This window comes from Lycorma delicatula, chromosome 5 (genome assembly GCF_047948215.1).
Source record: "Lycorma delicatula isolate Av1 chromosome 5, ASM4794821v1, whole genome shotgun sequence".
NCBI lineage: Eukaryota > Metazoa > Arthropoda > Insecta > Hemiptera > Fulgoridae > Lycorma > Lycorma delicatula.
Window position 1 is genome coordinate 108260442 of NC_134459.1, and position 23669 is coordinate 108284110.

General features: G+C 29.4%; 1 protein-coding gene across 1 annotated transcript; it reads left to right on the forward strand.

Annotated features, from left to right (window-relative positions):
* Positions 1–2205: 2205 nt before the first annotated feature.
* LOC142325287 (ribosome biogenesis protein NOP53) lies at positions 2206–21800 on the forward strand. Its single transcript, XM_075366838.1, has 7 exons — positions 2206–2463; positions 6203–6397; positions 7884–8077; positions 9737–10020; positions 15345–15562; positions 19774–20037; positions 21693–21800. Exons 1-7 carry the CDS (start codon positions 2336–2338, stop codon positions 21760–21762), a joined length of 1353 nt encoding a protein of 450 aa, XP_075222953.1. The 5' UTR covers positions 2206–2335; the 3' UTR covers positions 21763–21800.
* Positions 21801–23669: the final 1869 nt, after the last annotated feature.

Sequence of the window (23669 nt, forward strand, 5' to 3'; positions counted from 1 at the left end):
TCATTTGAAAATAAATAGTTTAAATAGCTATATAATTTCTTAAATCTTTAAATTATTTTCTGGAGGCGTATTTTTATAATTATATTTGTGATAGGAATTTTTAAATCTGTAGTTCTAAAGTCCATCAAAGAAGTAACTGTTTAAAAACATGATCTTTGTTACGAGTTTATATTTATATTAGATGCAATAAAGTTTATATTTTAAAATGATTCTTATCGCCAGATGGATGAAGATATGGCAAAATAATTTAATTCTTTTCATTCATAGAAATTGAAACTGCAGTTTATTTTTTACATTTAATGAAAATCTCTATAGATTTTAATATTAAAATTGGTATACCGCACTTGTACTATTAATTAAATAATATTGTACTGACACACTGCTACTCATTTTTAATGAAATTGGAAAAAAATTGACTTATAATTAATTTTCTTATTTTATATAACTTGAATTCAAGGTTTTTAGTTGATATTGTCGTTCATCTTCAATGATATTTTAGGAAGATGGTCTAAAAAAAAAATAATTTTGTGTAGTTTTCATCGCAAACTGTCATGAATAACAGCGCAGCAAAGTAGTTAGATTGAGATGGTTTTCTTACAGTCACAAACAACGTTCACGTTTTTAGTAAATTTTGTGAAAATATAATAAATAAGTGTTTGATGAAATGTTGATGAAATTATCATTTAGCAGGTGGTGTTTACATAGGCCGAGAAGTAGCTATTTGTTAGGAGTTGGAGTAAAATACTTTCTTTTTTTATCTATGCCGTTCAGAACTGGTATGAACAATAAAACTATTTTTAGATGTTGTGAATGAATGTCCGTGGATAATTTTTACCTAATTCAAAAATTTGCAGTTAAATTGGTCGATGTTTTAGAGTTATAACATTTTATAGATATCGTCAAAATCGTATCGTAAATGTGGGTAAAATTTGAATTTTGACTATTATTTTTTTTCTAAATTTGTTAAATTATTATTGTAACTGGTGGATAATATCAAAAAAATTCAAGATTAGAATTTTGGTATTTATTGTTTGATAATAGGAAGCAGTGCGGCACATTAGGTTATTTTTTTGTTTATTGTTTATCCAGATTGAAAGGATATTTTTAATTACACTTTTTAGTCGGTTGTTATTGAATTTATACTTCTTTTGGCGCGTTGCACGCTCCGATGTAACACGCTATGAAGATTTGCGCAGGCCCAAGAGGATCAGTTTGCATGCACATGTAAATAATTCATGTGTAGCATGAATTATACACTACATGCATTCAGTCGTTCAATGCAGTTGATTAGCGCGTGTTGTAAACATAACAGATATTGAGTCGTAATAAATATATATTTACATATGTATTTATATACACGGATTTCTGAAGACGTATTTTAAACTGTGAATATTGTTCGTATTCATAAAATTTTATTTATACTGCAGTGTATATATATTTTTGTGAAAATTGTGAATCAAAATTTGAGGTTATATTTATGTATTATTTTTTATGAGAAAAATTATATTTTTTAATAACACAGAAAATAGCGCACATCAGATAAATTCTTGATTTTGCGTAAATAATTTATAAACTTACCAAAAACAAAATTTTTGATAAAATACACTATTATAAAATAAAACTATTTGTATCATATTTTTCATATCATAAGCCGCAAATAACCGTAGTGCCTATTCAATCGTCCGAAGAATTAAAGGAACTAAACTAGCCGAAATATATTCGATGAACTTTGTTTTAAATGACAACAAATACTTCAATACTTTTTAAACTGTTTAAAATATATTTTTTTTTAATTTAAGTGTTATTTATTCAAACTTTTATTCGTGGTATTTAATGTCGTCTATCGATCGTTTGACTCAGTTCAAATTTGTTTGAATGCGTAAAAAAATTCTTTTTTTATTCACGCCAAAGAAGTACAACTTCTTACGTGCGTACATAAGTACATACGAGCTTTTTTTTAACTTGTAGGTAGGTATGTGAGTAGTTCTATGATGAGAGCTTCTACAAAAATTGTGTTAAAAGTTTTAACTGTTTTTTTCTGCAGTGTTTTAATTTTAGATCTACGTATAATTGGTAAATATTTTTTCTTCATCATTCTTTTACATAAGGTTTTTAATTATAGTATAATTTCAGAATTTAATGTTGAACGTAAATGGCGTAGAAGATGCAGTTACTCGTGCCACCTGTAGCTGGAGAAAGAGTAGGCTGCCAATAGGGGCGCTACAATCGATTCTTAGTGGGTGATGTTTAGTTCTGTGCTCGGGTATTTGCCATGTTGTACGTAACCTATGTAATCTTTTAATTTTCTAATTACTTTTTTTATATAATTAGAATTATGGCATCTAAGGGACGACTACGGAAAAAAAGCAGATTTTCAAAAAAAAGTAAGAAAGCGTGGAGGATTACAGATATTAAGGATGTTGAAGATTTTTATGAAGATCAACTTTTAGAAGAGAGACTGGGGTAAGAAAACGCACGTGGGCATGTTATTTTACGTTTTTATTTATTTAGCCCAAATAGAGTACCATTTTCCTTTTTTTTCCATAATAGTGTTCGTTTTATTATATTCCCTGTAGAAAAAGATATTGTCATTAAGCGTGGTCAAGAACATAACCTACACATGTGTGTGACATTTTAAGTTTCAGCTGATTACAAGTATTTTGGTATTAATAAGATGAGAATTTTTTCTTTTTAAATTAAAAAAGTTATCGTATTTGTCTCTCGTTGTATTCATACTTTTTGATGTAATACAAAAATGTATTTTTTGTGTAGAACAAAGACATTTGTTGAATACTTATTGTTTTATTCAAAATAACAATAGTACTTTTTCGGAATTCGACAGTCAATTTTTATTTTATTTTTTTTTTAAATAATTTAGTATTAATAATTCATTTATTAAATTAAAACATTGAAAAAAGTGGCCGTCGGATTCTGAAGAAATCAATAAAAATTATTAAGAACATAAATCCTTAAAAACATTCTGGAGAAACCAAGCTGAAAGTTTCTTAATTGTTGATGAATATTTATAATAATTCCAAATATGACTAGAATTCAAATCCAGAACCTTTTGGATTGATAAGCCATCATCAGTCTTCTCTAAAGTTTAGTGGACTGTCATATTGTCAAGACATTTCTCTAGTTTAGGTGAAGGTATATTTTTGTTGTAGAAAGTGAGCTATTACCATTTTTGTTATGGGCGTTTATTTATTATTCAGGTATCATTCTGGAAATTAAGAAATTGAAATTTTTATTGCATTCCTCAATTTTTAATAATAAATATAAATTAACATTTTATTTAGAGAGCTGTAGATGGTTATAATTTGTCATCACAAAAAAATGAGTATCTGCGATACTGCATGCACAACAAAAAGAACCGAGCTAGTATTTATTAGGAAGGATTAAAACTTTCAACTAAGAAGCATTACAAAAAATAAATTTTAAAAAATGTAAAGAAGTTATGTCCAAATTAATAATAAATGTGTATAAATATATACACATGTATAATATATGTACACATATATGTTAATCTTTCCAAAAAGCCTTTTTGAGCTCTGTATGATGTAAAATAAGAATGCTCATGGAAAAAGTGATGAAACTGGCTGTTTTTACTTGTTGGCAAGTTTTAAAATAGTCTCCTACTCAAGAAAAACATTTTTTTTAAATATAAAAAAATACTTTTTGGCCACTACAAGGTGGGTAGTTATATACCAAATATCATCAAAAGTAGTGATCCAATAAAAATTTTGAAAATTTGTTGAATTAAAATGGAATATCCCCTTTATAAACCCCCAAAGAAAAGAATTACACAGGGTCAGGTTGGGCGAACAAATTGTCAGATTAAAAGTAAATATGTTTTGATTGAACTATCTTAACTTTGTACAATTCTTTCTGAACTGTACTAAATCAAGAATCCCAGTTTCTCCTTTAAAGAAGGTTATGGTAACATCAGCAAATAAGAAAAACTTTACAGAAATATCTGTTTTATTTACATATACAGGGTTCAAAAATAAGGGCTGATGAGTTATAAGTAGTGATTGGCAACACTGATTAGTTTGTACATGCACAGTAACTTAAGTGGTCTATTGGGCATGTAACTGCCACATTGCCATCAGTTCATTGTTGTTTTCCTTTGTGAGACAATGTGTTAAAATGAATGCAGTTATAACAAATTCCGCCAGTTGTGAATTTTCCTCAGTGATTAAATTTCTAAATGCAAGAGAACATATTGCTGCTGAAATTTGCCATCAATTGTGTGAAACATACAGGCCTACCTCATTGAGTGAAGAAAATGTAGGCAATAGTGTTGCAAGTTTAAGGAAGATCATTATAATGTTCAAAATTAACAGAATAGAGAAGTGGCAGGCCTAGTGTTCAACTGACGAGCTCGTTGAACATGTGAATACAAAAGTGAGATAAAATTGTCAATTTACAATTTGCAATCTTTCTCTAGAATTTCCAGAAGTTTCAAAGACAATATTGTACAGAATCGTAACTAACACTCTAGGCTATCACAAACTGTGTGCACGATAGATGCTGAAAATGTTTACAAGTATTGACAAAGATCACAGAATGACATCTGCATGTGCTTTTCTTGACTGCCTTAACCAGGGATGAGACAAATGTTTCATATACCATCATTGGTGATGAAACATTGATTTTGTACATCATTGCTGATATGAAGCAACAATCTATGCATTACATCATTTCAGTTCACCGAAATCAAAAAAATTCAAAAAGCTAGTCTTGAAGGAAAATCATGGCATCTGTATTTTGGGACCTAAAGGTTGTGTGCTTTTGATTGATTTTATGGAACCTGTAACATCCATCACATCACCGGTCTATTTTGAAACACTTTCTAAACTGTGTCATGCCATTCAAAATGAACAATGGGAATGCTGAAATTAAGAATTGGTCATAATAACACAAGTCCACACACAGCTGCATGCATAACAGAAACAATTAAAAAATTAAGGTGGCAGATTTTTTATCATCCCTTACAGTCCTGATATTGCACCGAGTGACTACCATCTCTTCTTTTATCTCAAAAATTAGCTTGTATCTCAAGAATTCTAGGAAAATTGAAAATCTCAATGTAAAAGTGGTTACAATTCCCAGCATCAGAATTCTATGTAGTGGGTTGAAGAAGCCTATTTTACAATATCAAAACTGTTTGGAACAAAATGGTGATTATGTAGAAAAATAAAGTAAATATATTAGTATTTGAAACATTAATAAATTTCTCATTTTTTCAACTGTTCTCATTTTATTACTGGTTGGCCCTTACTTTTGAACTGTGCTATATATATATATATAGCAAGAATAAAATGGGCTGTTTGTGAATTACACAATATCAATGTGCCTGGGTGAGATATTGATTCCTCTAAATTGTGACTTTGTTCTCTGTTACTTAAATTTGCTGTGAACGATGAGTGTTCATATCCGACTTATATCTGACTTCCAGTTTGGTAAAGTTTTTCCAGCAGTTTACAATAGTCAACTGTTATCAATTTTCATTACTTAGAGCAAGGTTAAACTTTTCTGTTCACTTTGTACAGCATATCATTGATTTTTTTCTGAAAGCAAATAATGCATCTTATTTAATTCTTATTAAGATAAGATTTATTTGCTCTTTGACTGGTTTTTTTTTTAGGATTTTTTGATAATATATTCTAAAGACATTGAGGTAATTAGAATGTTCTGTAAAATTTCTGTCTTTATAAACACAGTCATAACCTACCAATTTTGAACACGTCAGGGATATATTCCGTATGGAATATATCCTGATGTGTTCAATCAATTTAAGTCAATTCAATCAATCAATTTAAGTCAATTGTATAATTGACTTAAATCAGTGACATGCTTGAGTAGCCTTAATATAATTATTAACCTCCAAAACAGTTTTTTATCTAACATTTGTTATGTATTATTATTAATAAAGGAATGAGGATTTCTGTATTCTTAAATCCTAATACCTAACCGTCGGTTGCACTCCAAATTTATGCATTTCACTTAGGAAAACTATTCATTTAAGCTCTTGCCATCTTCTTTGTATTAAGGCTTCATTTATACTTTTACCTGGATTAATAAAGGTACTTTAGCAGCAACTCATTAGATGTTTCTTTGCCCATAAAGTTTTGATACTTTTAAGAAAAGTTTTATTCTTAGTAATTTTTGTATAAAAGTATGTATTTTGCTGTTACAGTGGTCCATTTTCAGAAAAACCTGATGAAGAGTTGTTCTTTATACAAAAGGATCCTAAGGAAGAGCCAGATGTTACTGAAAAACAAAAGGTTAGACGGTCAACTAGACAAGAAAAGAAAAAACGAGCTCTTGAACCTCCAAAATGTTTTATGATTTTAGAGAATACTTCTAAAGTTCCTGATCCTATATCAAAGAGGTTAGTACTATTAATTTTTTTTTATAAAGGTTTACTAAGTTATTTAATTAGGTTTTAGTTATTGTAAAAATTATTTATTATCGAAGGTTAAATAAATTTATATTGTTGTCAGTAAACATAAAAAGAATTATATAGGTAAATAATTAATGTACTGAGGAATTACATTTGTGGTTATGACATATTTTACTTTTGTGTTTATAAATATAGTATTGATGTAGTACAATACCATGATACAAATTGTAACTCAAGACAGTTTATCAAAATTTGGACTGTAGGTTATTATTGATAATAAAACTAGATCATCATAAAATCAGTGAACAATGGAACTTTAATAAAAATCTATTTTGTGTTCCTTACAAGTAGTTGTTATTACACCAGTTTAAAGGACACTTTTTCAATGGTTTTCCTGGAGATGCTGTACAGCAAAGATGTACTTTTCCTTTTTTCTTGTCTGATTGCCTGTTGTATTAATTTATTATCAAAGTTTGAAATGATGTTTAAAATGAAAAGTAAATGTTTGAAAGGTTACCTTAATCCTTATCTGAAAGGTATCATATTATCAACAAAAGATTCTCAAATAGCTGTAATCCAATATTACAAAACTTCATATTTTTCTTGCTTTAATAAACCTTTTTCTTTGTAGATGATTTCACACAAAATTATTAATTACCACTTTAGTTAATAGTTTTTTTAAAATGAAACAACTATTTAATAATAAACTGAACACAAAACTATAATCAAAGTAACACAGCGCATCACAAAATAAAAATACACGTAGATAAATTTAGGTAAATAAAGTGCTTGAAAATAGAGATTTTTATTTTGAAAGATTGCTATTTTGGAAATCTATTTTTGTTTAAAGAAAATTATTGTGTAATTTTCACTATTATTAGAATAATGGTTAATTATTTTATGGATGTATCATTTTTTTTAGTAGAAGAGTAGAAGCCTTCAACTAATATTTTAACACAGTTTTTGCTGCCTTGTCATGACATTTTTGGTCTAAAAGTCATTTCCAGTGATTTTTTACCATAAAGAATGATTGTGAGGTAATATATAGTGTTCCGAAAGTGATTGAATCTTATGGGATAATACGAATAATAAGCCACTTTCAACTGTATAATAGTTGCGATTCACATAATTGATTATGACATTGCATGCTTTTAAACTATTTGTAATTTCAAACAATTTTGTAATGTTTGTTGAGGAATTGCAGTGACACATTGTTCAATTTCGCTCTGCTATTCACGAATGGTGTGAGGATTAATTTTATAAGCAGCATCACAAAGGTATCCCCATAAGAAAAAGTTAGGAGGGAATAAATTGGGAGATTGAGGGGGCACGACCCTTTCGACTTCATTTGTCTGTGAAAGCACTGATGGAAGAAGGCCATAATGCTTTTTTGGCTGTAAGCCGTAACATTATCCTGCTGAAACCACTTGTACTGTAGCTGGTCTGTATAATATGATTAATTATTTTGTTTCAGAAATACTGTAAGAACTAAAGAAGAGAGAAAATCAAATATTCAAAAAGATATTGAAGAAAAGCTAAGAAAAAGGGGTGTTTTGAAAAGAAAAGAAATATTAGCTGCAAAAAACAGATTATTAAATAAAAAGAGAGCTGCAAAAAAAAATGACCCTTATAATTTTTCTAAAGATGTATGGGAAAATGAAATAAGAGGTAATATATATCAACATTGCTTGATTAACAAAATTTCAACAATTTTTCATGCGTGAATTGTGTAAATGTTTGTTAAAACATTTACTGCAGTTTATTTAGTGTAACCGTACAGTTAAAATTTATATATCATTTACTTTAATTTCATATTTTGAAAAAATTAAGTATTTGACACTTAAAACTAACAAGGATACATACCAGACTGTGTACATTAATCAAACTTATAATCACTGCAGCGGTTATTCACATATCCTCCTAAAATCAAGAATTATAAAATACTATTTCAATCAAAAAATTAATGGCTTTATTTTTTGAAAAATTTTGTCATAGTAACTTAATTTTTTAGAGTAGTTCACTTCACTAGGAATTCATCTTGGAAACAATTATTGCCAGTGCATATTGGTGTAATTGTTTAAACCTGTAATCAAGTAATGATCTGAGTGCATAGTCTAATTGAAGTTTAGGAAGAGTTTTTATGTGAAACCTAGCGTTAGAGGAAGATAAGGGAGCACACCTTCAGCGAATTGTTTGATTTGGTTAGTTGAGGATTGTAAATTATGGTTGGTGGTTGTGGTTGGAAGAGGCCATATGAAGGTGATAATGTAACTTATGTAAATACACTGATGGAAATGTTTGCTGAGGCATTTGCATCAGTAGTATTCTGACAGAAATCAAATTGCTGACTATGTTGTGTTATCAAGTTAAGAGGATCTAAAAGATGACCTCTGGTAAAGCCCATCAGTGCTAGGAATGGAGAAGGGGTGGTGTAGTGTCTGGGATCATCACAAGGCAGTCTTCACCCTACGGGGTTAGCATGCAGATCCATACTGAGACATGTTGATTTGTTTTTATGTACCATTTAAAACAAACTCAGGGAAATGCAGATATGTGTGACATTTGCCTGCTCCAAGCTAGTGCTCAGGAATATTCTGTATGTATTACTTTAAATAGATAACAATATAATATGTAGATTCATCTGAAACTTGTAAAACAATTTCAGACCCGGAGGGCTTTCCATATACTTTTATAACTTAGAAATATGGATTTTGAGGATATCACCTTCAAAATGATTAATTAAAAAAGACAAACAGTAGAGCACTATTTTTTATGGAATATGATTTCATTTATGTTCACAGAGTATTAGAATTATGTTATTTGAAGTTATCATTCTTTTAATATATTTTCTGGTAATAAATTGTCTTCATCATAGTTTGAGGTAAATTTCATTTATCTTGTAATTTGTTAATATTGATTGAATATTTATATTAACTATTAACAGAAACTGTTTTCCATTACTACTTAATTAATATTGTAGTAAAAGCATTTGTAATGATAAATAAAATTTGAAAGTGTTAATTTATAATAAATTTAGGGTCCATGAAGTATTCCTTAAGCATCTTTGGAGGTGTGATACTGTTGATACTGTTGCTAAATTTATGTACCAGCATCTGATTTAAAAAAATATTCAATTAGTAAATGAGTAATAAACAAATTATATGGTATTAAATAATATTAATAAACTCTTATAATTCATAATGAAATAAAAATAAGTGAATATAGAAATATCATATATATTTATTTATTTTTAATTAGTTATCTATACAGTAAGGAAATGTCATTTTAAATGTTACTTAGTATTTGCTTTATTATTTTTTCCTTTAGATGAAGCAAAGACAGAGTGGCTTGATGGGGATACTGTTAGACATTATGTTACAAATACTGGTAAATTAGAAGTAAAAACACCAAAATCAATTCAGAAAAAACCATCAGCTCTTCCAAATATTGAAAATCCACATCCCGGTGTATCTTATAATCCAGCCCCTAATGATCATAATCATCTATTACAAATTGTTGCTGATAAAGAACTTAAATTGATTAAAGAAGAAAAACATCTTGATCGAGTTACTTCAGCAAAATTTAGTAAAATTACTCGAGAAGAGGCTATGGTATGTGTTTAATAATGATAATAAAATTAGTTTTATGGATTTAAGGTATCTACATTATGCTCTTTAGAAATTGATTTGGCTTTAACTATCAAAGTACAAGTGATTTTTTTTTTTTTTTATATAATTCATGTTGTCAACATATCTCAAATTTCAGAGACTGGGCCCACCTTGTTACCATTATCACTCTTGCTGTTTTAAGCAACATTGCTGAATACTCTATAATATTTCTAAAGCAGTTTTATTAAATATATTTCCATTAATGTTAAGTTAGTTATTGATAATTTAAAAATATAATTAAAATGATTAATTTCTAGCCTCAGTTCCATATAATTATGGTGATGTATTTAAATTAAAGGTCATGCTAATTTATTGGTAAATCTATATCAACTGAAGTCATTTTTTTTTTTTGTCAATCATTTGACTGGTTTGATGCAGCTCTCCAAGATTCCCTATCTACTGCCAGATGTTTCATTTTGGTGGTACTCCCTTCATCCTATATCCTACATCCCTAATAGTTTGTTTTACATATTCCAAATACTGCCTGCCTGCACAATTTTCCCCATGTATCTGTCCCTCCAATATCAAAGCAACTATTCTAGGATGCCTTAATATGTGGCCAATAAGTCTGTCTCTTCTTTTAAGTATGTTTCTTTCCAAATGTTTCTTTCTTCATCAATTTTCCGCAACACCTCTTCATTTGCCACTTTATCAACCCATCTGATTTTTAACAATCTCTTGTAACACCACATTTGAAAAGCTTTTAACCTTTTCTTCCCAGGTATTCTGATCATCCAAGTTCACTTCCATATAAAGCTACGCTCCAAACACATATTTTCAAAAATGTTATCCTGACGTTTAAATTAATTTTTGATGTGAGCAAATTATATTTGTGACTGAAAGCTCATTTCGCCTGTGCTATTTGGCATTTTATATCGCTCCTGCTTCATCCTTTTTAGTAATTCGACTTCCCAAGTAACAAAATTCTTCTTCCATAATCTTTTCTTTTCCTATTTTTATATTCAGTGGTCCATATACATTATTTTTACTACATTTGATTACTTTTGTTTTGTTCTTGTTTATTTTCATGTGGTAGTTCTCGTGTTGGACTTCACCCATACTATTCATTGTTTCTTCTAAATGCTTTTTACTCTCAGCTAGAATTACTATACCATCAGCAAATTGTAACATCTTTATCTTTTCACCTTGCACTGTTACTCTGAATCTAAATTGTTCTTTTAACATCATTAACTGCTAGTTTTATGTGAAGATTAAAAAATAACGGGATAGGAAACATCCTTATTGGTGTACTTATTTATTACAACCTCTTTCGTATGTTCTTCGATTATTACAGTTGCAGTTTCGTTCCTATAAATGTTAGCAATTGTTTTTCTCTCTATACTTGAATCCTAAATTTTTTAAAATGCTGAACATTTTATTCAGTCTATGTTATCCAAATACCTTTTCTAAGTTTATAAATGCCATGTATGTTGGTTTGTTTTTCTGTAATTTTTCTTTTACTATTAATCTGAGGGGTAAAATTACTTTCCTTATCCCTATACTTTTCTGAGACTGAATTGTCTTCTCCTAAGACTTCTTCCACTCTCCTTTCAATTCTTCCATAGAAAATTCTAGTTAAGATATTTGATGCATGAGTAGTTACATTTATCTGCTGCTGCTTTCTTTGGTATCATGTCAATAATACTCTTTTTGAAGTGTGATGGAACTTCCCCTTTTTTGTAAATATTACACACAGTTTGTATAATCTGTCTATTGCTTCCTCATCTGCACTGCACAGTAATTCTGCAGGTATCCCGTCTATCCCAGGAGCCCTTCTGCTATTTAAATCTTTTAATGCTCTTTTAAATTCAGATCTCAGTATTGTATTTCCCTTTTCATCCTCTTCAACTTCCTTTTCTTCCTCTGTAACACCAGTTTTTAATTCATTTCCTTCATATTACACTTCAGTATATTCCACCCACCTATTGACCTTTTCTTTCATATTATAAATCTGTGTACCATCTTTATTTAACACATTATTCGATTTTAATTTATACCACAAAATTCTCCTTAACTTTCCTGTTTGCTCCATCTATTTTACTAATGATCATTTCTCTTTCCACTTTTGAACACTCTTCTTTCACTAATTTGCACTTCCTGTTTATAGTATTTCTTAATTGTCAATATTTCTTTTACCTTCATCACTAGCACTCGCATACTTTCTACGTTCATCCATCAGCTGCAATATATCTTCTGATATCCAAGGTTTTCCAGCAGTTCTCTTTATTCCGCCTAAGTTTACATCTGTTGACTTAAAAATCTCCTTTTTAACATTCTCCCATTTTTCTTCTATATTTTCTACCTTATCATTTTTACTTGGACCTCTTGCAATGTCGTCCTCAAAAATCTTATTTAGCTCCTCTTCCTCAAGTGTCCAAATTCCACCAATTCATCTGACACCTTTTTTTCAGGTTTTTAAACCCCTCTATATTTCATTATCACTAAATTAGGTTGCTATCAATCTCTGCTCCAGAATATGCTTTGCAGTCAACAAGTTGATTTCTAAATGTTTGTCTAACCATGATGTAATATATGATCTTTAAACTGGGTGTTGGCAATTACTAAAATATACTTTTTGCAAGACTCAATAAGTCGGTCCCATCTTTCATTCCTTTTACCAGTCCATATTCAACCACAATTTTTCTTTCCTTACCTTTAAATTTGCATCCCCTTTTTGTATACACACTCCACCTCATCATCATCATGGGCACTTGTAGGCATATAGATGTTAAAAATCATCGTTGGCTTAGGTTTGGATTTTATCCTTATTACAATGTTTTTATTGTTGAGCGTTTTGAAATACTCTACTCTCTTCTTGTTCAGTACGAAACCTATTCCTGCCTACCCTTTATTTGGTGCTAGTTAATTATTCTAAAATCACCTTACCAAAAATTGTTTCCTTCTTACCATCGAACCTCTCTAATTTCTATAACATTTACATTTAACCTATCCATTTCCCTCTTTAAATTTTCTAACCTACCAACCTTCTTTAGGCTTCTAACATTCCATGCTGTGACTTATAGAATGTTATTTATTCATTTTCTGGTGATCCCTTCCTTAATAGTTCTCACGTGTAGATCCGAATGGGGGACTAGTTTGCATCCGGAATATTTTACCAAGGAAGGCGTCTCCATCTTTGTTACATAAAAATGCAGAGAGCTTCATTCTCTTGGAAAAAAAAATAGCCGTAGTTTTCCATTGCTTTCAGCTGCGCAGTATTCAGCAGATTGAGTGATGTTGATATGGCTGTTTAAGTTCTCTTGATCTACGCCCTTAACAACTACTGAAGCTCTTTCAGTAGGACAGCAGCTCTTGCTGTCCTCTTTCAGAAATTATTTCTTAGTCTGGCTTTCAACAGATACCTGTCTGATATGGTTGCACCTTTGAATGTTAATCAAGTTTGAATCAGGGTCTGGCTTGCTATTTTTCACTTGCTATTCATAGCAAGTATAATTCATAATTCAGCTCTTATCATCATTAGTAACTGAAGTTATCAGTTGATTCCCTCTAGTTACTCAATAATTCTAAAATAATAAATATGCAGTATGTGGTTTTGAAATTTCTGTAACCTGCAGGTAAATTTCTTAGGCAACTATATAGAAGATGGAGTTTACATACTGCATCAAAGGCATTGATATTGTAGCCTTGTACGATGTATTAAAATTATATAATATTGAAAATTGTTATAGGACAATGTTACATGTCGCCTTTTCTTAGCCTACTCATATGGTAAATATTTTTATTATTTTACTTGATCACCAGATCTGATAAATTATTTTGCGGAAAATAAATTCCATCTTTTTAAAATAAATTTTGTCCAAGCATTTTTTATGTCTGCTCAAATATTAAAGTAAATACCTGTGTTTAATTCAAATGGATAAATAAAATTAAATATTTATTAATTCTATACTCATTAATATTATTATTTATTTATACTTATTTATCCAGTAAAACAAACTAACCCCCTCTCCTATAATAATAATAATTTTATAATGAGTGATGGTAATTTCAATAGAAATCAGCAAATTTCTGTACAAATTTTTATCTGTTATTTCTCCATTAAAATTTTGAGGAACAAAGTTGTATAAAATTATTTTCTATTAAGTTAGTGCATTTAAGACAATTTTGACATAACACTTACATTAATTGAAATAGTATTGTAGGAATGATTTTAATCCCTCCATGAAGTTCCTTCTTACCTTAACAATTAGGAGATTCACATTTCAGTTTTTAAATAAACAACAACTAATAATCAGTAGACACAGAGAAATTAGCTAAAGTAAATATAAAGAGAAAATATATTAAATAAAAGAATTATTAAAGCAATAAAACGATAAAGAAAATAAATAAGTAGGTCACTAGTGACTGGAATCATTTAGATAATTTGGATTGTATTTCAGCTAACTTTTGACTGTGTAGAATGATTGAATTACTTTTTTAGTGAGTGGTTACATTTATTTTTATCAGTATTATTATCTTTTGCTGTTGTAAACACAGGTAGAAATAATATTTTTTAACATTTTATAAATATTGGTTATTTATTTATTTTCTGTTCCTAATGTGTATGTTGAAAGTTCAACTAGTGAACAATAAGCAATCTCCCCCATGGCCCAGTGAGATGAGGATGATATGAATGGCAAGTAAATGAGGTGTTGTAGTCTTGTATAGACTCAGGCTGACCATTCCTGAGTGGTTAATCGAACTCTCTCTCTTTCAAAGTACACCGGTATACACTGTCTTAGTGTTCAAACACATATAAAAGTATCTAACTCTTACTAGTGTTTGAATCTCAGAACCTTTGACTTAGAAAATCAGCTGTTATAAAAGTGATTTTGCAATGACACGTTTACCACTGGACTAGCCTGGTGGGCTTTATTTATTTATCAATATTTTTTTTGTAATTAATCTTTACAATAATATTAATTAAGTTTTCATTTATATTCGTACGACATACATACTTGCATGAAGAACAAATGCATTTAATGTAGCACTACTGAAGGTTTGTCTACAAAGGTTGCATGGAGATATAATGTAACTAAAAATTAGATCTGATTACGTATAACTAAATTTGATTTGTAAGATCAGCAGATTTCAAGAACTTGTAGAAACACCTTATTTGTAAATAATTCTGTTATATCAGGTAATTAAATAATTTTTCACTTAGGGATCTGAGGTTTAATACTACAAAAGGTAATAGCTTTACCATTCCCCAGGTTATCTAAGTTAGTAAAATGTTGCTAATCTTTTATAAATTTTTTTTTTTTCAGAATAATTGGTTGGCTGAAATGTCACAAGGTTTAATAAATGATGATGATGGTAATAATGAAAATGAAGAGGATACAGATGAATATAAACCTGTGAATCCACCAGCATTGTTAAAAAGAAAACCTTTAAAGAAAAAGAAAAAGGCTAAACTCTTAAGACAAGAAGAATTTGAAAAGCAAAAGCAACGTGTAGAGAAAAAGAAAATTGCTGACTTGTACAAGTGAGTATTATTAACATTTCCAGTTAAAAACTTTCCTATTTAAAGATAGTTGTGTTACAGAAACAATTTCAGCATTAACATTATAGCACCTCTGAATATTTAAGTGGATTTTTTATGGTTTATGTACTTGTATATTTTCATCTACATGAGGTAATTATTTCTCTAATGGGCCAAATGACACCCATGGATTATTCAGGTTATTCTATGCGAGGTTGCAATCACTAGTTGCTATTTTTGATAAATAAAATAATATTGTTTTATTTTCTTAACGTATTTTTATTACTATTACTGTTTTATATCATTTTGTAAAGTGTTATTTATTTCAGTATTCATTAGACCACAATAACTAGAGAAAAAAGTTAGTAAATATTGAATCAGGCGTGGTGTATGTTGGTATATTTTATGAAATTAAATTAATAAACTAAAGTGAAATTCAAAAGTTAAATGAAACAAAAATATATGAAAATTTCAATGGACTAGAAATTTTTGTAGGTTATTATTACAAATAGAAGATATTTACTTTTGTTAGATTTATTTTAATTTTCATTCATAGTTATTCAAAACATGGTAAATACATAATTACACGCACAGTTTTTTTTTAACATGGTATAACCAAACAGTGACTTTATTGCTGTGTTGATAGAATGTTTGACTTCTAAATGGTAAATTCAAATGTACAATTGTTAGAAATAATGTTGGATTTAGAAGTTTGCATCATATTGAAGCCAACAATTCATTCATTTTTTATTTTTATTGTTTACCAAATTGCAGTCATTTTTCTACCTTTATGTATATGTCTTTTTTTACAAAAATTGCTGTACATAATCTTTTAAATGAAATCTTTGATTAATTGGATTTTTTTATTTGTATCCAGTAATTTTCTATTATTAATCTTCATATCTTAAGTTGTTTCATGTTTATTTAAAATTTAAGTCAGACTTATGACTGTATTAACTCATTAAGTAAAAAGAAAAAAAAAAGAATTATATTTTTAATTCAGAATAAAGTATACAAGTTAATAATTTTACCCATGAAAGAGATGCAGGTGTATTTATGGATTATATGCTTACTGGAATGTGGAAAGCAGCTATATTGAAATTGAATCGTGTTAGTATAAAATCTTGAAATTATCTTTAAATTATTTTTACGCATACAAACTCACATGTATTCACACTCATTTGCACTTATGCTGGCTCTGAAAATTGTTTATTTTATAGGAAATTTATGATCGTTTTTCTTTTGATAAGGAAATTCATTATTAAAAAAGAAATTTGGTATCACTTAAGAGTAACAAATATTTTTCAAGTTCATCAGCTAAGATGGATTCTAAATTTTATCTGAATTCTATGAAAGTTCTGGAATACTTTTTCCAGCATTTTAATTTTTTTTGAAGTTTCTTTTTTATATTTATTCCATGTAATGTGGATTGAAAAACATCTGGCTGGTGCTACAAAACCTATATTATATTGTACACATTCTCTATGTTCTCTCCTGTAACAGATTGTAAAATCAGTGAGAAACACACACACCAACCTTTTTCCATTCTTTAAAAACTTTCTCAAACAGTTAACATGCAATCATGTCACATTTAAAAAAATTTCATAATTTATTTGAAAATTACATCCTTTTAAATTTTTTCTACTTGTGTTTTTTATTTGCATAGAACTCTATTATAAAAAATAACTCGCTTTTCTACTTCTTACAAGCTATTAATTTCAAAAAGAAAATTGTTACATCAATTAATTTCGACTGTGATGTTTTGTGGTACACATGACGTACTTTGAGGGGCAAAGAAAATCATAAAGGTGTTTTTGAAGAAACATCTTGATCAAACTCAAAATTGACGCTGGTTGTTCAGTTTCATATCCTCCTTATTAATGGTAAATAAACTATCTTACTCTATTCGTCACTCTATTAATGCATATAGATTTGTTATTCAGTTGAGTTCAGCTGTTTTATATAAAACAGTCTTTCTAATAGTAGTATTGTTGATGTAACTTAAAATGTGTAACTAAATATAAATACATTAATCATAATTTTCTTTAAACATTAATATTTTACATGTACACCCATTTTAAACTTAACAATGTGAGATAATTTACTAGTAATATAATATTTAAATAAGTGAAAATGTATCTTTATGTGTTATAAATAAAATATATAGTGATCAGACTAACAAGGACTTTATTTAAAGATATTAATGATCCAGCAGCATACATTCTGAATAATAGAAGGTGCACTTAGGCACAGTTATTCGATCTACTGGTGACCACATTTTTAAAAAAGAGCATACAAAAAAGGGCTTAAAAAATGTCACTTTCACAATGAAATAAATAATTCAAAATGAAATAATCGGCCTATGTGGTGATGTCGTTAGAGACGACATCACAAGTGATATAAAGAAAACATGTGCTTACAGAGTCCTGGCGGATGAGAGCAGTGACATACCAGGGAAAGAGCAACTTTTCATTGGGGTTAGATTTTTTGACAAAGAAAAGATGATGGTTTGTGATTTCTAGGTTTTGTAGAGTTGATTGACATGGATGCAAAATCTGTAGCATCTGCAATTAACAGCTTTGTAGAAAAGGTAGGCCTTGATCCAGAGAAGTACGTTGGACATGGGTGTTTCAGTATGGCAGGAAAGGATGTATGTCTAGAAAATTATTCGAGAAAAGTATCTTCCACTGTACTAGTCACGAATTGAACTTAGTTGTAAATTACTTGAACGAAATAGCAGTGATATGTAATACAGTCACCACAATAAAAGAAATAATAAGATTCTTCTGAGAATCTGTCCTTCATCGATGTAAACCGAATTATACCAATGCTGTGTGAAACTTATTGGTTTGTTTCATATAAATATATAAAATGATTATTTTTATATGTTATATATATATATTATTATTATTTTTAGTGTTTGTCTTATAGCAAAATATTCTACACTCCTGCAACTGGAAGTTGATAGTGAAAGTGTTATACCAGAGACTGAAACAATCGCCAAGCACCTTGGAACAGATTTCAATGTGCTGCAAGTCATAAATCAGCAGAAACATTGTGTGAATCCACCAGCACAGACTCCTAGCAAGTTTTGGAGATCACTAATTATTCCATACATTAATTTCATTAAATTCATTAATATTGTCTCTGGAACAGTGCTTTTCTGATGAGAACTTAGCTGCATACTCATTGCTTATGTTGCACCCTTGCATAATGCTTGATATAACGTATGAGGATTTAAAAAAAAACTACAAGATTTTGTAACTACAATTCAAATGATTTCCTCAGTGAAACTTTGGTACCACCAGTGGAAAGGAAAAAATTTGCCATATGTCGAACTGAAGGAGATAGAACTAGCTGCACTAGCCAAATAAATTGTTCTACCCATCCATAAAACGAGTGCTACTTATCTCACTTGCTCAGCCCCGCACAATGTGCACTATCGAAAGATCCTTCAGCATCTTACTCGGGGTAAAAAATCGGCTTGTCGGTTGTTATGTGTGAGTGTGCTTAAAAAGAGAGTTCTGAAAGTTAAAAATAATTGAGAAAGAAACTTTGTAAAAATTTAGCCAGACATCTTGTAGGTTAGTGCTGAAATAAGAATTAGATAGGTTTGAATAGCATTGCAACTAATTACTTTTAGCATTTTCAAATGTTCAAATAAAACCATTTTTTAACATTTTTGCCTGCCCCCTGGAGAAAATCCTGGCTAAGCCTATGACTCTAAATGTAAAAACTGTTTAGTAGAGAAATATGTGATTTAGTAAGCATACTCAGATTTTCTCATGCTTTTTTTTAGGTTTGATTGCCTGATATGGTGTTTACACTTAGCCATTAAGTGAAAACTACAACCTATTCAAGAGTAATGCACCCAGTGTTTTTAATTTAAGTTGTGTTAATGCAGAATATTGACATCTTACGCTCAGACTTTCGTGTACTGTTGAGGATGTCTGAAGGATGTAGTCTTACTGTCATAACTAGGCCTAAAAAAAGCTTTCATTTTATTTAAAACTTGATATAGCAGCTGGCATTTTTCTTTAATATTTCCTCCTTAACAATTTTAGTAAATTTAAATCTGTCACTAGATCACTTGTTCACAAGTTTTTTAATTAGTTTCAGCCAAAGGAAATGAAATGTAAATGTTATATTAATATATTATTTTCTATTATTTTTAATTATATGATTTGCTATAACTTTAATGTTTTATTTATTAGACTAAGATTTATGGAGCGTGAAATATTGAGGGGAGAAGAAAAGAGTGCTGTACTTCAAGAAAAAAGGAAGATTAATAAAGTTGAAGGGCTAACTAAGACTAAAAAACTTGGGCCGAAGAAATTTTCTGAACCATTACCAGAATTCAAGCGACCACATGAACTGAAGAAAAATCTAAGATCTTTGAATCCTGAAGGCAGTATACTTACTGATAGATTCTACAGTCTACAAAAACGTAACATCATTGAACCTAGAGTTAGAGCCAGGTATACTAAAGTGATCTTGTGTATGTATATATATATATTTTTTTTTTGTGGTTTATGGTTTCTAAATTTGGAATTTTGTTCTGCCTGATGATGTGGGATCCTGTGAAAGTCTACTTTAGATATTAGTTTTCTAGGTTCTGTTACTGTATTTGGTGTTATTTTTTTATTATTTGAAGTTACTTGGTATAGTGATCAGTATATTGATGAATTATTTGAATTTTCACAAATTTTATATATATATATATATATATATTAAAGACAAAAAGTAAAACCTAGCTTTCCATCAGCAGGGCAGAATCTAACAATGCTTCTTACCTTATCTTATTGTTTCTCCAATTTTTACATTAAAAGCGCTTTTGAGGTTTCCCTCAACATCAGTTAATCAAGAATTTTTAAAGTGAACACATTAAATAAAAAAAAATTGATTAATTGATGATGAGTGAAACCCTTGAAAGCGCTTTTAATGTTAATGTTAAAATTGGAGAAACAATAAGATAAGGTAAGAAACATTGTTAGATTCTGTACTGCTGGTGGAAAGCTAGATTTTACTTTTTTCTTCGATATAATTAGTGCAGAGGAAGTTACTGTCAAATACAATAAAAAAGATTTAATTTTATTAAATTAATATATATATATATATATATTTATGACAATATTACACTAAACATACTTGTATTTAATTATTAACTAAAACGTAAACAGAAAATAAAATAATTGCTGTATTAATTTAATTTATCTTGTTATTCTGCTGAAAAACAAGTTGTAAGTCAGTCTAAAGTTATTTATCTTATAATTTGGATCAATAGTAGAATGCTGGCATTATTGTTCCTGATAATGTAGTATGCTAATTCAAATCTAGATAATTGCAATTGTTGAATGAGACTCAATTCTTATTAATTAGATTTTAATTGAAACTTACATTTTAATTCTGATTTTGATGTTTTAATAATTTTTTTTTGTAAAGCAAATGTAAAGGCTTTGAAGAACCATAGGAAAGGTCAAAGAAATGTTCTGCTAACAAAATATAGTATAATTATGTAGTTAATACAATAACATCAAAAATTGTAATACTAATATCCAGTTCCATAGAATACATGATCAAAATAAGTGTCATAAACGATTTATTGAATGTTTAAGTAATGCAAGAGCATTCATAAAAATATTTTTGATATTGAAGTTATTCTTAAATTTCATTGATTTTCCACGTAAATTTATCACAACAGACAATATGATAACCATTGTATAACCTCAATGGTATCATATTGTCTGTTGTGATAAATTTATATGGAAAATCAATGAAATTTAAAAATTTTTATATAATATATATTATGAATTTTATAATTTAAAAAGCTTATTATGAAAACTTACCACGTTGGGGATCTTAAAATTAAAATTCACTTAACAAAAGGGTTTTTATGACAAATAAATTCTAATTGTATCTTAGCCATTCATCCAAAGGTCTCATTCAAAACCTAATCAGGCTAGGAATTTTTCACATTCTATAAAATTTTAATTTCATATTTTCATGTACATGCATTTAGGACAAATTAATCATCCACAAAAAACATTGTTTCAATATTTTAACAAAATATTTAGTCTGTTTTTATTTTTATTATTATAAATGTTACTTATTGTTTTTTCTTTATTTATTACAGGCAAAAGAAGGCAAAGGTGAAGAAATTTTTCAAAGCAGGACATAAATTAGATGATTTGGAAAAGTTATGAGTAATTTTCTATTTAAAGCAATAAATAATTAAATTAAATTTTTTGCTTTTGTAATTCTTATTTCCTAGAATGTTGTGATGTTGTGAAATGGATTGCTTTTTGATATGATCTTCTTGATCTCTTCTTATCACTTTTTATTCATAGTCTTTGACTATGAATAAAAAGGTGTGCAGTTCAACCAATTCTTAATTGGTTGCATTTTAACATAGTTAAAGCAAGTAACAAATGGTTTTGGCATTAATTAATTTGTTATTACTTGGCATTAATTATTGTTATTACTTACAAAAGTAATATATATTTTTATAAAAATTCTGTTTTCAAAATCAGTCCATTAATTTTGAATAAAATAGCTGATGAAGAAGCCCCAAAAAAAAATGTTTGTGAATAGTATTTACACACCCAACATATTCTTACTAAAATATTAAATAGACTGTAATACTAATATGTAACAAAGGTAACATTTTAATTGAGTGCATATACTATATAATACGAGGCCCGGCTGATAAATTTTGCACGCTAGTGTGCTAATGTGCAAAAGGTACTATCAAGTTGGGCATGGCAGCACATGATAGTTAAAATCCCCTGTTTACTAGTTTGTTTCCAGTAGCAGTTAAAATGGAATAGAGTGCGACCAATATGCCAACGCGGTTAAAACAGCGTGCAATGATAGAATTCATTTAAAAGCGGTTAAACTGTTGAGAGGAGTACTGTGAGTAGGTGAGCACAGCAGACAACCAGTTTCTCTACTGACAAGAACATCGAATGGAAGTGGACAATTTGCTTTCATACAGACTGGCAAATCACCCAGCAACACATCACTATTCAGTTAGGCATATCTAAAGAACATGTAGGCCGTATTATTGAGCAATTGTGTTACTGTAAAATCTGTGCATGATGAGTACTGCGCAAACTCTTCGATTGCTCTTCACAAGCTGAGCTCCGTGTGACTTCCAGTTCTTCCCTCATCTCAGGAGGGATCTCAAGTAATCATTACACCACCGACGATGAGGTGAAGTGGCTGTGGCCACTTGGATCCGAAAAAGACTGCCAGAATTTTTCAGTGACAGAATGCAAAAGCTTGTGACATGTTGGGGAAAGTGTGTCAGTGTAAACAGGTATTGTATTGAAAAATAAATACTGCATGTTGTAGCTAAGGTATTAGTTTTATTCATTTTTTATTTCGTTCAAGTATCTCTTTTCATTCACATCCTTCACATATATGTGCAAAATTTATCAGTCGAGCCTCGTAGTAAAGTAACCAAAATTTGTTGATATACTCCAGATTGACGTTTTAATTCTGCATAATAACAGTAATTAACAATATAAGAGAACATGGGAAACAGAATCCCTAAAAAAACTTTACAACATACATGCATGATTTGCCTAAAGTGAATGTGTTTTGTGGTATTTCCAGTGAAAAGATGTATGGTCTGTTCTTTTTTCATACACAGTTACTGTGGATGGACATCTTGTGAATGGTTAATTCCTTAAATTCCTGTGGGGGGATACAGAACTTCACTGACATATATAATGGAGCTCTTACTACTACATAGAGGTTCAAAATTATCTGGATGCTTGGAAGGGTTGGATTGGCCATGCAACTTAGGAAAACATGGTGTTGGTAAATTGGACACCTGTTGGTAAAATTGGATAATTTTTTGTGTCTTACATAAAACAACAAATTTTTTTCCCTTCTGTTCCTGTTTTATGTAAATGACTTAAAAAGATGTACACAAATGCTGTTGCTAGTGTTGAGCTGATATTGGTTCCACTGATTGGGGCTGGACTGGACTAATATGTTGATATCTCTCATATGACTCATAATGTGGTAGCTGGTAACTTCTGAAGGTTCATCACCTCCCTTTTCCTCTAACTGTTAAGTTGATAACAAATTATAATTATTGAGT

Coding starts and splice junctions, on each gene's coding strand:
- LOC142325287 (XM_075366838.1), top strand. CDS start 2,336: ATGGCATCTAAGGGACGACTACGGAAAAAAAGCAGATTTTCAAAAAAA. Junction 6,398..7,883: donor CCTGATCCTATATCAAAGAG/GTTAGTACTATT, acceptor ATTTTGTTTCAG/AAATACTGTAAGAACTAAAG. Junction 10,021..15,344: donor TTACTCGAGAAGAGGCTATG/GTATGTGTTTAA, acceptor TTTTTTTTTCAG/AATAATTGGTTGGCTGAAAT.